The sequence below is a fragment of the Danio rerio genome, chromosome 7 (assembly GCF_049306965.1).
Source record: "Danio rerio strain Tuebingen ecotype United States chromosome 7, GRCz12tu, whole genome shotgun sequence".
NCBI classification, from domain to species: Eukaryota; Metazoa; Chordata; class Actinopteri; order Cypriniformes; family Danionidae; genus Danio; species Danio rerio.
This window is the reverse complement of record NC_133182.1, coordinates 37,723,860-37,736,887: the sequence shown is the minus strand read 5'-3', so window position 1 is coordinate 37,736,887 and position 13,028 is coordinate 37,723,860. Positions and strand designations below refer to the sequence as shown.

Here is a 13,028-nt window from a genome sequence, read left to right as displayed (position 1 = left end):
TTGTGATCATATCTCTGTTTTGTTCTGTTGATTTGTAATCTAAATATTTATAGCTGAAACAGCCCCTCACACAGCTTGATCCAAACTGGCATTTCTCCCCTTGGGAATTAGGTTTTGGGACAAGAAAAACATTCCACCACCCTGTCCAAACTTTAAGGATATCGGGTATCTTATTTTCAAAGATTTGTTTGTTTCCCTCACTCGAAAGCTTGACAGACCTTCTGCGTGTAGCTACGGTTGCTAAACCACGATTGGTGTGTGTCTGTCTTCAGGTGTGACTTAGCCAAGTGTCAATTAATATTTTTTTCAGTGTATGCACGGTATGCATTAATGTAGTGAATGTACGTGATACCATATAAATTGCATTAATAGTGTCTTGTCTTTTTTTAACTAACATTTTGTAAATCATGTATAATCTTGTGTCACAATGACAACAGTTTCAACTGGACAGAAAAGACTAGGAAGTGATTCTGTCACAATAGTATTATGTTGAAATACACAATGTCTCATGACTGTACTTTGGAATAGCTGCATGTTTTAATATTTCGTTTTCGAATTATATCGTTTTGGTCAAAACATTCAATGATCTGTATGTTCTCTTTTTGGATTTAACTTTAGGCCAGACGTGCTGTCTGTTGAGCTTATTTGAACATAGCCTGTTTTATTAGCTCTAAAGCTCATGTTATACTCAACTGATTTATCAGTGATTTTTTTTCTGCAGCTTTTGGGGGTTACCTGAGTGAAGTGGTGAATGAAAACACTCCTCCGCGGACAGAGAATGATGGTTTGGAGGTGATGGTGGGGAAGAAGAAAGGAATTCAAGGACATTATAACTCCTGCTATCTGGACTCTACATTGTTCTGGTGAACATTGCCATACACATTACTTATCAAAAGCTTTGAAAATTATAACCTAACTCTTAAAGAAATAATTGACTTAAAAATTTAAATTTACCCTACAAATTCCAAATCATGAGTTGTTTGTCTGTTGAACACAAAAGAAGATATTTTTTCAAATGTCAGAACGCGTCATTGTCGTATATTTTCCCTACTGTCAGTGGAAATTGATTGCTTCCGGGTTTGTGTTTGGCACAAGAGGAGGGCGAGTAAATTTTAGATGTACTGTGACTGCCCCTTTAATTCTAAATTTGTAAAGAATTAATCTCTCTGTCTATGTATGTCAGTCTTTTCTCCTTTAGTTCTGTGTTGGATACGGTTCTCCTGAGGCCCAGATCCAAGACTGATGTAGAATATTACAAAGAGACCCAAGAGTTATTGCGCACAGAAATAGTCAATCCACTACGAATGTGAGTAATATTTTACTAATATTTTTAGCAGTGTATTTTACAATGTAATTTCTCTTAGCCAATTCAATTTAACTTGTAAACACTTAAACATTGATATATACTATTATTCTTTCTATGAGAGCAAGCTGGTTGTAATTTTTTATTAATCTCTAAGTGTGTGTTTGTTAGACATGGTTACGTGTGTGCCACCAAAATCATGAAACTTCGGAGGATACTGGAGAAAGTGGAGGCGGCGTCTGGATTCACTTCAGAGGAAAAGGGTGAGATGAGTTTTGCGTTTCATGCCACTGTCGAATAAATGTATTGATGAAGAAATGCTGCCCTCTGTTGGTGCAAACAGAAACTGATAGGCGCTATGTGAATGGTTTTGTTTACACTTTATTTTAAGGTCATGTAGTTGCAGTGCAACTATTCATTTAACTATTGTAATATTAATCAATTACATGTACTTACTATATTGTTGCGGCTAGAATGTGAGTTAGGTTTAGTTATATGTAATTATGCATAATTGATTGTAATAATTAGAGGTGCTCCGATCAGGATTTTTGGGGCCAATGACCGCTTACTTGAAGCCATATCGGCCAATACTGATTACTGATCACACAGTCTAATTAAAGCTATTTGTTAATCATGTTTTTATAAATGTATATTACAAATATCATTTGACAGTTGCATTTATTGACAAGCAACATAGGCCTACCATCCTAAAACATAGCAGCCTGTGCTCGGTTAACTAATAAGAACAGTTCAGGGAAAGAGATGCCCAAACTAGGGCCTACAGGAAAAAGTTGGCCCATGATAACCTTTGATTTGGCCATCCCCTCTGAGAAGAGAGGCAGAATGATGGGGGTAATGCCTTTAATACACATTGTCATTTCTAATTTTAACATAACCTTTAATTTGTTTGATTTATTGTAAAGCTACAAAAAAAAACATATTTCAATTAAATGTTTCAATAAATGTTGTGAATAAAACAGATTTTGTTAAAATAATAAACATACAAATCAAGGAAAAGGCAGGTGCAGCTTAACATTAAACTCCATTGTGTTATGAATTGAATTCTTGTGTTTTTATTATATATATATATATATATATATATATATATATATATATAAACCCCTGTACATTTTTTCCCCCAATTTCTTTTTTTACGGAGAGAAGATTTTTTCAACACATTTCTAAACATAATAGTTTTAATAACTCATCTTTAATAATTGATTTATTTTATCTTTGCCATGATGACAGTAAATAACATTTTACTAGTTATTTTTCAAGATACTTCTATACAGCTTAAAGTGACATTTAAAGGCTTAACTAGGTTAATAGGTTAATTAGGTAGGTAAGAGTAATTAGGCAAGTTATTGTATTTTAATGGTTTGTTCTGTTGACTATCGAAAAAAATATATAGCTTAAAGGGGCTAATAATTTTTATCTTAAAATGTTATTGAAATAAATGAGGAAATTATTAATGGTAACTTTGTAATATGGCTGTCATGGGCTCATGGCAAAAAATTTTTTTTCTTCTCTCTCTCTCTCTCTCTCTCTCTCTCTCTCTCTCTTTCTCTCTCTCTCTCTCTCTCTCTCTCTCTCTCTCTCTCTCTCTCTCTCTCTCTCTCTCTCTCTCTCTTTCTCTCTCTCTCTCTCTCTCTCTCTCTCTCTCTCTCTCTCTTCTGGAGAGCTGTAAATGTCAAACTCTAAATCTTGGGTGACCAAACCTTTTTACGTAGGCTGTTTAATCAAAATATATATATAATGATATAGAAAATGTAGCTCTAGAAAACTTTAGGCAGAACTGGGGCTTTGGTGCATCAGAGAATGTCTTCATACTTTTTATTAATAAGAAAAAAATATATAAATAAGCACGTAGGCTGTTTAATCAAAAACATTAGATTTTGTTACAGCCACAACGCTTTAGGAAAAATAATAACAGAGAAATACAAAACTTTCTGTTGTTGTTGTTAACATTATTATTTCTAGTAGTAATAGTAATTAGTCTGCTACATTTTTTAGTTCATACTGTGAACTTTATCATCAAAAAAAAAAAAAAAAGACATGACAACTCTCTTCATTGTAATTTGAGTGCCACCTGCTTTACAATTTCAATATATTTGGGTTTTTATGCTTTTAAGAGGAACATCTGTCATTTACACAATGTAAAGTGTAAAGACTCGATTCTAACCTAGTAATTACTATAGTAAGTGCATGGGAAATCTGTTACTCTGTCACTTTAAAATAAAGTGATACCTAATTTTTAGATTCACGTAGTACATTTTATTTTATTTTATTTTATTTTATTTTATTTTATTTTATTTATTCTTTGGTCTTCATAATAATGAGAATCAACGCAATTGGGTAAAAGTTCTTTAATTATTAGAGGTGCAGCAAGACATTATATGATACTTGATGTTACAATTTATAAATTGGACAAACATCACTATAGTTGAAGTCATAATTATTAGCCCCCCTGAATTATTAGCGCCCCTGTTTATTTTTTCCCCCAATTTCTGTTCTGTTCTTGGAAGATTGTTTCAGCACATTTCTAAGCTTAATAGTTTTAAAACCTTATTTCTAATAACTGATTTATTTTATCTTTTCCATTGTGACAGTAAATAATGTTTTACTAGATATTTTTCAAGACACTTCTATACAGGTTAAAGTGACATTAAAAGGCTTAACTAGGTTAATAAGGTGAACTAGGCAGGTTAGGGTAATTAGGCCAGTTATTGTATAACGATGGTTTGTTCTGTAGATTATCGGAAAAAAAATTAGCTTAAAGGGGCTAATAATTTTGTCCCAAAAATGTTTTTTTTTTTAATTAATAATTCTAGCCGAAATAAAACAATTAAGACTTTCTCTAAAAGAAAAAATATCATCAGACATACTGTGAAAATTTCATTGCTCTGTTAAACATAATTTGGGAAATATTTAAAAAAAAAGAAAAAAATCAAAAGGGGGATAATAATTTTGACTTGAATTATATATATATATATATACTGTAATATGTAAAACATATTTACATAACAATGTAGTGGTTCATTCCGCTGTAGCGACCCCAGATTAATTAAGGGACTAAGCCGAAAAGAAAATGAATAAATAATAATAATAATAAATAAATAATAATAATAATAGCGGACCTATCATAATGTTGTTATGTGATGACTTGTGACACGTACTGATGTTGTAGAACATGCTATTCTTTCAGAAACTCTTACGATGATGCCAAATCGTTTTGGGGAGTGAAGTGTTTTCTGTGTACTTGATAAAAGCTTTTAATGATCTTTTATCTTGTGTGCATCCTGCTGTTTTAGAGAACATTGTGCAGCCATACTGAAACATGGGTGGAATCTTTGATGTCCACTGGGCTTTTATAAAACTGTTATGACATAGAACATTCCCTTCTGTACACAAGCACAAAGTCAGAGATAAAGCCATAAATGAAAGACTTTATAGAGGATGCTGAGGCTAAAGTTGATCAAAAACATTTACTTTATTCGACGTATAAATTATGGTAGTCAGGTTTTCTCAGTTTAGACCTAGTTTATATTAGATGTGTATCCTAAATCACTTTATAATAACATTTGAAGTCCCCTTGAACTGGAAGCTGTGACCGTTATTTTTTTTTATATTGTGACACAGTTTTTGAAGAAATAAAATAGTAAATTAGCAAGCAGTGGCCGTGGCCTGTTTTTTCTACTGCAAGCTGAATGGATGTTGTATAGTAGGCATTTCCTTTAGAAAGATGGGGAAAAGGGTTTGTGGAGAGTTATTACAACCTAACAGATTCCCACTCCTCACCATTTCTGTTTGGTGTCAAAACTGAGTTGGAGTGGCATGGTTAAATATTTAAGCCACGCCCATTTGCTAAGATATACATAATCAGACAATTTAACAATACAAACAGGAAGTGCATTTTTACATTTCAATTATAGATTAGAAGGGCAATTTTTTTTCTTAATGACATGCATAAATGAATTGTTCAACAAAAAATAAAAAATAAAAAACTAGCAATGTGAGCTAACATAATCATCTGGTTTGTTTTGATTTCTTGAGGACTTTAAATGAGTAATTAAATGAGTGATACATTTAATGCTTACCCTTTATTTTGCAGTGTCATTGTTACAGTGTAATTATACATTCAGGTAATGAGTGATATTATTTATGTTTGTGTATGTGACCATCCGTTGTAATGTTCAGAGGAAAAAACAAAGAGCTGATCCAAAAGCAGCATTTAAACATTTAATGAAAAACCTATGACAAAACAAGACAAACTAAAACAAAGCAAAACAAAGCAGGAACACACAGACCTCATGGAAGTAACTCAAACAACAGACAATGAGAGGGGCACACAAACTGAAATATATAGTCCTGCTCATCAGTGGAAATGAGCCGCAGGTGTGAATGTGTGTGTGTGTGTGTGTGTGTGTGTGAGAGAGAGTGTCTGGATGACGGTCAGCTGGAGCAGGTGTTGATTGGTGCAATGCATTCTGGTCGTTGTAGTTCATGTGGTGTGTGTAGTTCATGTGAATTTTTACCAGCGATCTCTGGATGCGGGATCGTGACAGTGTACTTGACAGGGTTTTTGTTGTTACAATAGTACCATGTACACCATAAAATGATAATTATACATTTTTATTATTATTTATGTCTTTTTACCTTGTGCTTATTAAATAAATACTCTATGTAATTACAGACAGTTAATTTCTGTAAAAAAATGTGTATGTTGTTAACGCTACTCCTACTCCTACTGAACTCATCACAAAATGTACATTGTTCCTATCAATTACTTTCTTTGAATGCAAGTACTAATTAAGTACTAGTTAAAGAAAACTAATGGATCCCCTGCAACCTTATAAATTAAAATGAGAAACAAACATTTTGTTTGTAAATGTGATCATTTATGTGGTCTATTATGACATGATTTGCATTGATTATTTGATTTGGTTTATTGACAGAGTTCAAATATTTATCTGAATGTTTTATATCCAATATTTTGTGTGGAGTGATGTGTTTGACCTGAGGCATTTACTCTCTTTTTAGATCCAGAGGAGTTCCTCAACATCCTGTTTCATCACATCCTGAGAGTTGATCCTCTTCTCAGACTTCGGTGGGCATGTCCTTCAAATCCATGCAAAAATCTGCCTTTTCTGATATGATGAAGTTGGTATTGAAAAGTGCTGTGTGTCTTTTGCAGGTCTGCAGGGCAGAAGGTTCAGGACTGTTACTTCTATCAAATCTTTATGGATAAGAAAGATAAAGTGATGGTGCCGACCAGCCAGCAGCTTCTGGAGTGGTCTTTTATCAACAGTGATCTCAAATTTGCAGAGGTATGATATGTACATGTGCATCTGGAGCCTTGTGAACCATACAATTAGCAGAGAGGCCGGTTTCATTTTACATGCTTTATTGTTTAATAATGTCATCTTTATTGTTTTTATGTTGAAACTAAACATTACAAACCTTACAAACAAAAGATAACATGAACAAACCATTAGGCATGGGATTATAACCGTTTTCAAGGTATACCTCAGTTTGAAAAAGTCAAGGTTTTCATTTTCTGCTATACCGTTCCTAAGGTATGTGTAAGATTTCTTATTGAAACTTTTTTTTTTTGTTTTTTAGGACAACTGTATCTCCATCAGAAAAGAGATCCAAGATGCCATTTTAAATTGTAAAGAAATCAGTGTTTTTGAAACCAATGACGATAACAGAAGTCAATGGTTAATTTATTCAGCCTGACCTGTTTACTGCTACAAAATATTTCGAATGTTTCTCAAAACAAAATATATTGCTTTCAAAGGGGGAAAAGGTTTCACTTTTTTACCCAGACATTTAAAAAGAATATATTTAAGAGCAGTAATCACAATACTATAAAACTGTGATATTTTCATCCAAGGTTATCACTGTCAGAATCTTATTCCGGCCCATGTCTACAAACCATACAAGTTTGTTGTTACATAGAAACATTTAGATTTAAAAAAATCATATATAGACTGGTAGTTTGGGGTTGGAGAAATATATATTTTTTTTAAATACAAATTGGCATACATCAAACTTGCATGTATTTATAAAAATACGGTAAAACTAATGTTTTGAAATAATATTTTTTGATCAAATAAATGCATATGGATTTATTTAAAATAAACTTTTAAACTGTACTGTGTATTACTTTTTGTCAGGTTTCATGTGTTTGTTGAATCGTTTTAAGGTACAATTCCTGAATGAATAATAATGGTAGTAGTAGTAGAATTAGCATCCAGAGTATAGGCCTAAATGTTGAATTTCCTCCAAATAAACACAATGGGCCTCATTCATGAAACATAATAATTTTTGTGTAAATCCATGAAAGTTAATATTTTTAAATGTTAGTTGTTACAAATGAAATATGCATGTGCTTCCTCCCATGCTGCTTTTTTATCATTATTATTTTTCCCAACTCCATTATATTTCATTTGATCTTTTGACCTGTGCAGTAATTTTTTTCAAAATGGTTTGTAAAGTAAACATTAGTAAAGTTTACTGCTGTGGATTCCAAATCATAGCAACCCAAGCATCTCAGCTGAAAAACACTGTGCCACCAGAGCAATCTCAAGCGCCGCCATCTGGCCATATGTAGAAATGCAGCAGGCATTTTGAAACTGTCTAAAACGCTTTAGTGTTTTGAAATTGTATTTTTAGGCCTATGGCATATTAGTCTTTCTAATACTAATGAAATATGCTGGAGTCAAACCGTAGAAGGGAGTCCAGAACACTCCACTGCGTTCCTGGACATATCATTTACATATTTCTAAATTAGAAGGAGATTATGAATGAGAGTGCACTCTCGCTGTTGATAAATGTTGGGAATTCATTACAATCCATGAACATGAACAATCAAATCTAGTTTTGGGAAAGTATTTTAAGATTCTGGAGGGACTTTTTAAAAAGGTCTAGAAACCACTCAGACTACTCCTATATTTACTACTGTTTCACGAATGAGTCCCATTAAACACTTAATATTTATAAGAGACAGATGTATTCAAATGAGAATTGATGCATCTAAATATTGTTGTTCACTGTGATAAATGAGTGAATAAGGGGAAATGTCATGTTCTGGTCTGTTTATTTCTCTCCAGGCCCCTTCTTGCCTTATCATTCAGATGCCTCGGTTTGGGAAGGACTTCAAAATGTTTAATAAGATCTTCCCATCTCTGGAGCTTGACATCACAGATCTATTAGACGACAGTGAGTCACTTCAGTAACTAAATAGGCTTTGAAAAAAAAAAAAAAACACACATAATGTATTTTATCTGTGTTGGGATGAAGAATATAAGAAAAAAGTGCATTATATTTAAAGGAATTGACGAAGGTTTGTTTTAGCCCCTAGAGAATGTCGAATCTGTGGAGGTTTAGCTCTATATGAGTGCAGAGAGTGCTATGAAGATTATGACATCACACCAGGAAAGATCAAGCAGTTCTGTGAAAAGTGCAATACGCAGGTATTACAAACACACACACATAATCGTCTCATGAACATGCTCTACTGCAGCGATGTCAAACTCAATTCCTGGAGGGCCGCAGCCCTGCACAGTTTAGTCCCAACCCCAATTAAACACACCTGATCAAACTAATTGAGTCCTTTAGGCTTGTTTCAAAAATACAGGTAAGTGTGTTGGTGCAGGGTTGGAACTAAACTGTGCAGGGCTGTGGCCCTCCAGGAATTGAGTTTGACATCCCTGCTTTACTGGCTACTTAACTGAATTATCTCGCAGTTGTACCTTTCATATCCACTAGGTGGAGACCTTTTCTTATGAATAGCCGTTCAAATAAGCAGGTAGACAAGTGTAAGAGTTTAGTGCCACTGTATATAGACCATTTCAATGTTGTCATGTCATTGGCCCATGAACATTTCCTGCTTGTTATCAAACTATTTCATAACTGTAACAAGAGATAATTCAATCATAACTTTATGTTTAAACAGCTATCATATAATTATTTATCAATATGTGGACCATTTTTGGATTCTCAGAATCTATAGAAAGTAAAATGTAAAACAGGAAATACGTTGGGACCACTGTTTTCGTTTCCATCCCTAAAAATTATCTATATAATGGTTTATTTCCTTTTTGGTATCACTGAGAAAAAAAGAAAAAAAAAACTATTATGATTTCTTTAAGTTCTTTTTGTTGTGTCTTTATGTAGGTTCAATTATTATTTTTATTTATCTATGTATAAAGTTTTTTGTCAATTACTATTTCTATTATTTTGTTATTTTAATATAAAAAACCAAACTAAAAAAACTTTTGTTTTGGCAGCTAATTGAAGAAAACAAATTTATATAGTAATTTATTTTTACTTTATATTCAGTGCAAGGAAGTAAATAATTACATGTACATCTGGATAAGCTGATCAGAAACAGAATGTACATGTAATTATTTTTTTTATTACGTAAAATTACATTTTAAATTGCTTTTAATCATATTATCTGATTTAAAATTATTCACAAAGTGTCAGTAATTTATCCATCATTTATTGATTATCTTAAAATTATATTTATTTTGGTATTTTCAATTCCTTTCTTTCCTTTTTATTTAATATTATTATTATATTTAGGAAAATATTATTTATATAATTATAGTATTAGTATATTTCTGTTTTTATCTTTCCACTGAGTGGAAGGTAGTGCAATACATTACCCACAATATGTAAATCGAGATAAAATTACTGACTACAGTTTTCATGTAATCAGTAACAGCCTACAGTTTGTAAGCAATCTACCTACCGTTAACCATGAAACCCTACACGGACACAATTCTGTATTTTTAGTAATGAAGAATAAATATTTCTATTCAAATTTCTCTTTTTGAATGTTGTGTATTTTATCTCTCTGTTTAAAGTTTAGGTAACATTTTAGTTTAGGTCACAATTTATGCTTTTAACTACTGGTCTATTACCTGCCTATTATTAAGTGATTAACTGTTCATTAGTAGTTAAAAAGTATGATCTTACTCTGCATCCCTTATTCTATCCCAAACCTAAACCCAACTTCAACCTTACTAACTATTAATAAACAGCTAATTAGTCATTTATTAAGATAGTAGTGTTAGTTAGGTTTGTTAATTCTGTAAATTGTGACCTAAAGTGTTACCAAAGTTCCTAATAGCACTGCATTGTAAGATTACTTCAGCATAATGTAGCGAAAACTGCAATAGATTTCATATCAGTTTGTGTATAAATGTAAATATTATTTTCTGTGTACCTTAGGTACATCTGCACCCACGGCGTAAGACTCATCGGTATGTGAAGTTATCAGTCCCTAAAGAGCTGCACGAGTCAGTATGGAGGCAGGGTTCTTACCCTCACCAGCAGATGGAGCTGTTCGCTGTGCTTTGCATTGAGACCAGCCACTATGTCGCCTTTGTCAAATACGGATCCGCAGACTCGGCCTGGCTGTTCTTTGATAGCATGGCTGACCGCGACGGTACAAAGGACTTCCAAAACTTTGCTTTTGTGCTGTTATCGTTTTAAAACACCTTATAGCATTTGTGTTAGCATTAGATTTAATCATTTTGCAGGTGCTTTTTTAAATCCTAAGCGACTTATTAATGAGGAAGAGATACAGTGCTCCTTAGGTGTTACTAATACAAACATTCTTGATTTTTTTTTGCGTGAACTATCCCTTTTAGTATTAAAAGAAGAAGTCAGATTAACCGCTTTTTTACTAAACATTTCTAACTTTTTTTTTTTCTTGCAGGTGGTCAGAATGGATTTAACATCCCACAGGTGTCGCGGTGTCCAGAAGTCGGGGAATACCTGAAAATGACTCCTGAAGAACTCCACGCGCTGGACCCAAAAAACATCCAGGGCTATGCACGCAGACTTCTCTGTGACGCTTACATGTGCATGTACCAGAGTCCCACCATGAGCCTCTATAAGTAGAGAGGGAGAAATAAAGGCGGACAGAAAAGGTAGGGAATGACCGGGATGGTGGACCGAGGGAAAGGAGGAATAAGTGCTGTGCTGAAGAGAGAATGAGGAAGAAAAACAGAAGAGGAACATCTAGCTGCCTCATCCTCTCTTCCACATCTCTCTCAGTTCTAGGCGAAGGATAAATACAGTCACGAGAGATCGAACACGACGTCGAGAGAATGAACAAATTGAAAAAAAAGCGTATTTGCACTGTGTGAGAGCGTATGTGTTTGTGTGTGTGTTTGTTGAAGTGTTGTTGTTGTTTTCTCTGATTTGTGGCTGAGCTCAGACTCTTTGGGGTGGCGTTTTTGCTATTTAAATACAGAGGATCCGCACTCGCTCATCTGACGGCTTCACATTCATCATGTTCCGCCAGAACTGACCCCTCCAAACCGGCAAAACATTCCACTCCTGTAAACCAAGCCTCGGACGAATGACCAAAACGGGATGTTTTCCTTCTGTCTGAATGTCGTCACAAGTCCCATCTTATGCACTGCAGCGTCCAGCATTAATTAGAGTTCAGACGCACATCGTGTGTTAGTCCCTGTTTTTTGCCTTCCTCTTTTGCTGTGAAGTCTTTTGTCCGGTGTGTTCACATGCAGCAGAGCCCTCGACTGCCATGCACTGGTCTGAACAATGAGATTAAGCACAGTTTTTTGGGACATGAAGAATAATATAAATAAGCTTTTGCTGAAATAGGACTTATTTCATTTTTATTTTGGTTTTTATAAATATAAATATTATAATAGTTATTTTAAAAATTGCAAAAAAAAAAAAAAACAAGCAAAAAAAGCAGCTCCCCAGGTTATGCTCCTAAAATATAAGTTCATTAATTGTTACAGATACATTATGATAATATTCCAAAAGTTAAAGAGTTTGCAGTCAAGAAATAGGTCATGTTATAAAGAGCTGATTTCCAGCATACGTTATGCTCTGGTTTCAGTCTGAACGCGCTCACGTTAAACCACAGTGCTGTTGGCTAATCTGCAGTAACACTGTTCATGGAGATACCGGTTTGATGAACCATGCACACGTTTGCTACGAGTTGCCAGATTGTTTACACACACGGCCTGGTTTAAACCGAAGCGTTATGAAATGCCACATGTATTGGGACTGTTGTTTTTTTAATCTCTGCTGATGTAACCGTACACTATGGGAGAGATTCTCCGTGAGCGGCTGTAATGGGAGAAAGGATGACGACTGGTGTACTTGTGTAAAACGAAGCCAGGTGGACTTTATTATCTCTGTGCTGTTCTCTTAAATGTTAACTAAATTAAAACGCCATTTTGAAAACAGCTTTTGTGGTAATGGCTGCACTGCTTTTCATTTGCTCTTTTGGGGTTGTTGTTGTTTTTTTTTAAGGAAAGAAGTGACAACAAGCAAGAAGAGTGCACTTTGTGTGTGCGTGTGAATTGAATGTTTACCTTGAAAAGTTGACAGATGCGCCACCGAGTTGTGAGAATCTCTGTCTTGTCACGTCACCGAGATGTGTGTGGTGTTTGTGCTTTGATGCCAGCAGTGTTTTCGTCTGCCGTGTATGTGTGTTTGTAGACAGTCTTTAGTATTGTTTGGATGTGCATTGCCTTCAGTGTTGTCATAAGTGTGTGAGTGTTTGTGTTGGGATTTGTCCTGTTTTCACCTGTCACCTGTGTGGGTCTCATTAACATGGTGTCACGGCCGGGGCAAACACACCAGCGCTGGACAGATGGGGCTGATCTGTGGTGAAGGCTTAGCAGCTGGAGACACACACACATGCATGTGCCACAACGCGTCTCAG

The 13,028-nt window shown here is 34.3% G+C and overlaps 1 protein-coding gene across 5 annotated transcripts in view; it reads left to right on the top strand.

Moving 5' to 3' along the window:
* Window positions 1-12,546, top strand: part of cyld (cylindromatosis (turban tumor syndrome)) — a 38,862-nt gene extending 26,316 nt beyond the window's left edge. For 2 of the 5 annotated variants that reach the window (XM_005169019.6, XM_679725.9), the window contains 9 exons: window positions 722-863; window positions 1,184-1,306; window positions 1,475-1,566; window positions 6,344-6,410; window positions 6,498-6,630; window positions 8,419-8,527; window positions 8,663-8,781; window positions 10,547-10,763; window positions 11,037-12,546. In XM_005169019.6, the coding sequence (XP_005169076.2) occupies window positions 722-863; window positions 1,184-1,306; window positions 1,475-1,566; window positions 6,344-6,410; window positions 6,498-6,630; window positions 8,419-8,527; window positions 8,663-8,781; window positions 10,547-10,763; window positions 11,037-11,221 (1,187 nt within the window). In that variant the 3' untranslated portion in view covers window positions 11,222-12,546. Of the gene's footprint in view, window positions 1-721; window positions 864-1,183; window positions 1,307-1,474; window positions 1,567-6,343; window positions 6,411-6,497; window positions 6,631-6,925; window positions 7,462-8,418; window positions 8,528-8,662; window positions 8,828-8,984; window positions 9,423-10,546; window positions 10,764-11,036 lie in introns of those variants that run through there. The other 3 variants (XM_073908784.1, XM_068222697.2, XM_073908783.1) reach the window with 2 other exon arrangements.
* The last annotated feature ends 482 nt before the right edge of the window (window positions 12,547-13,028 follow it).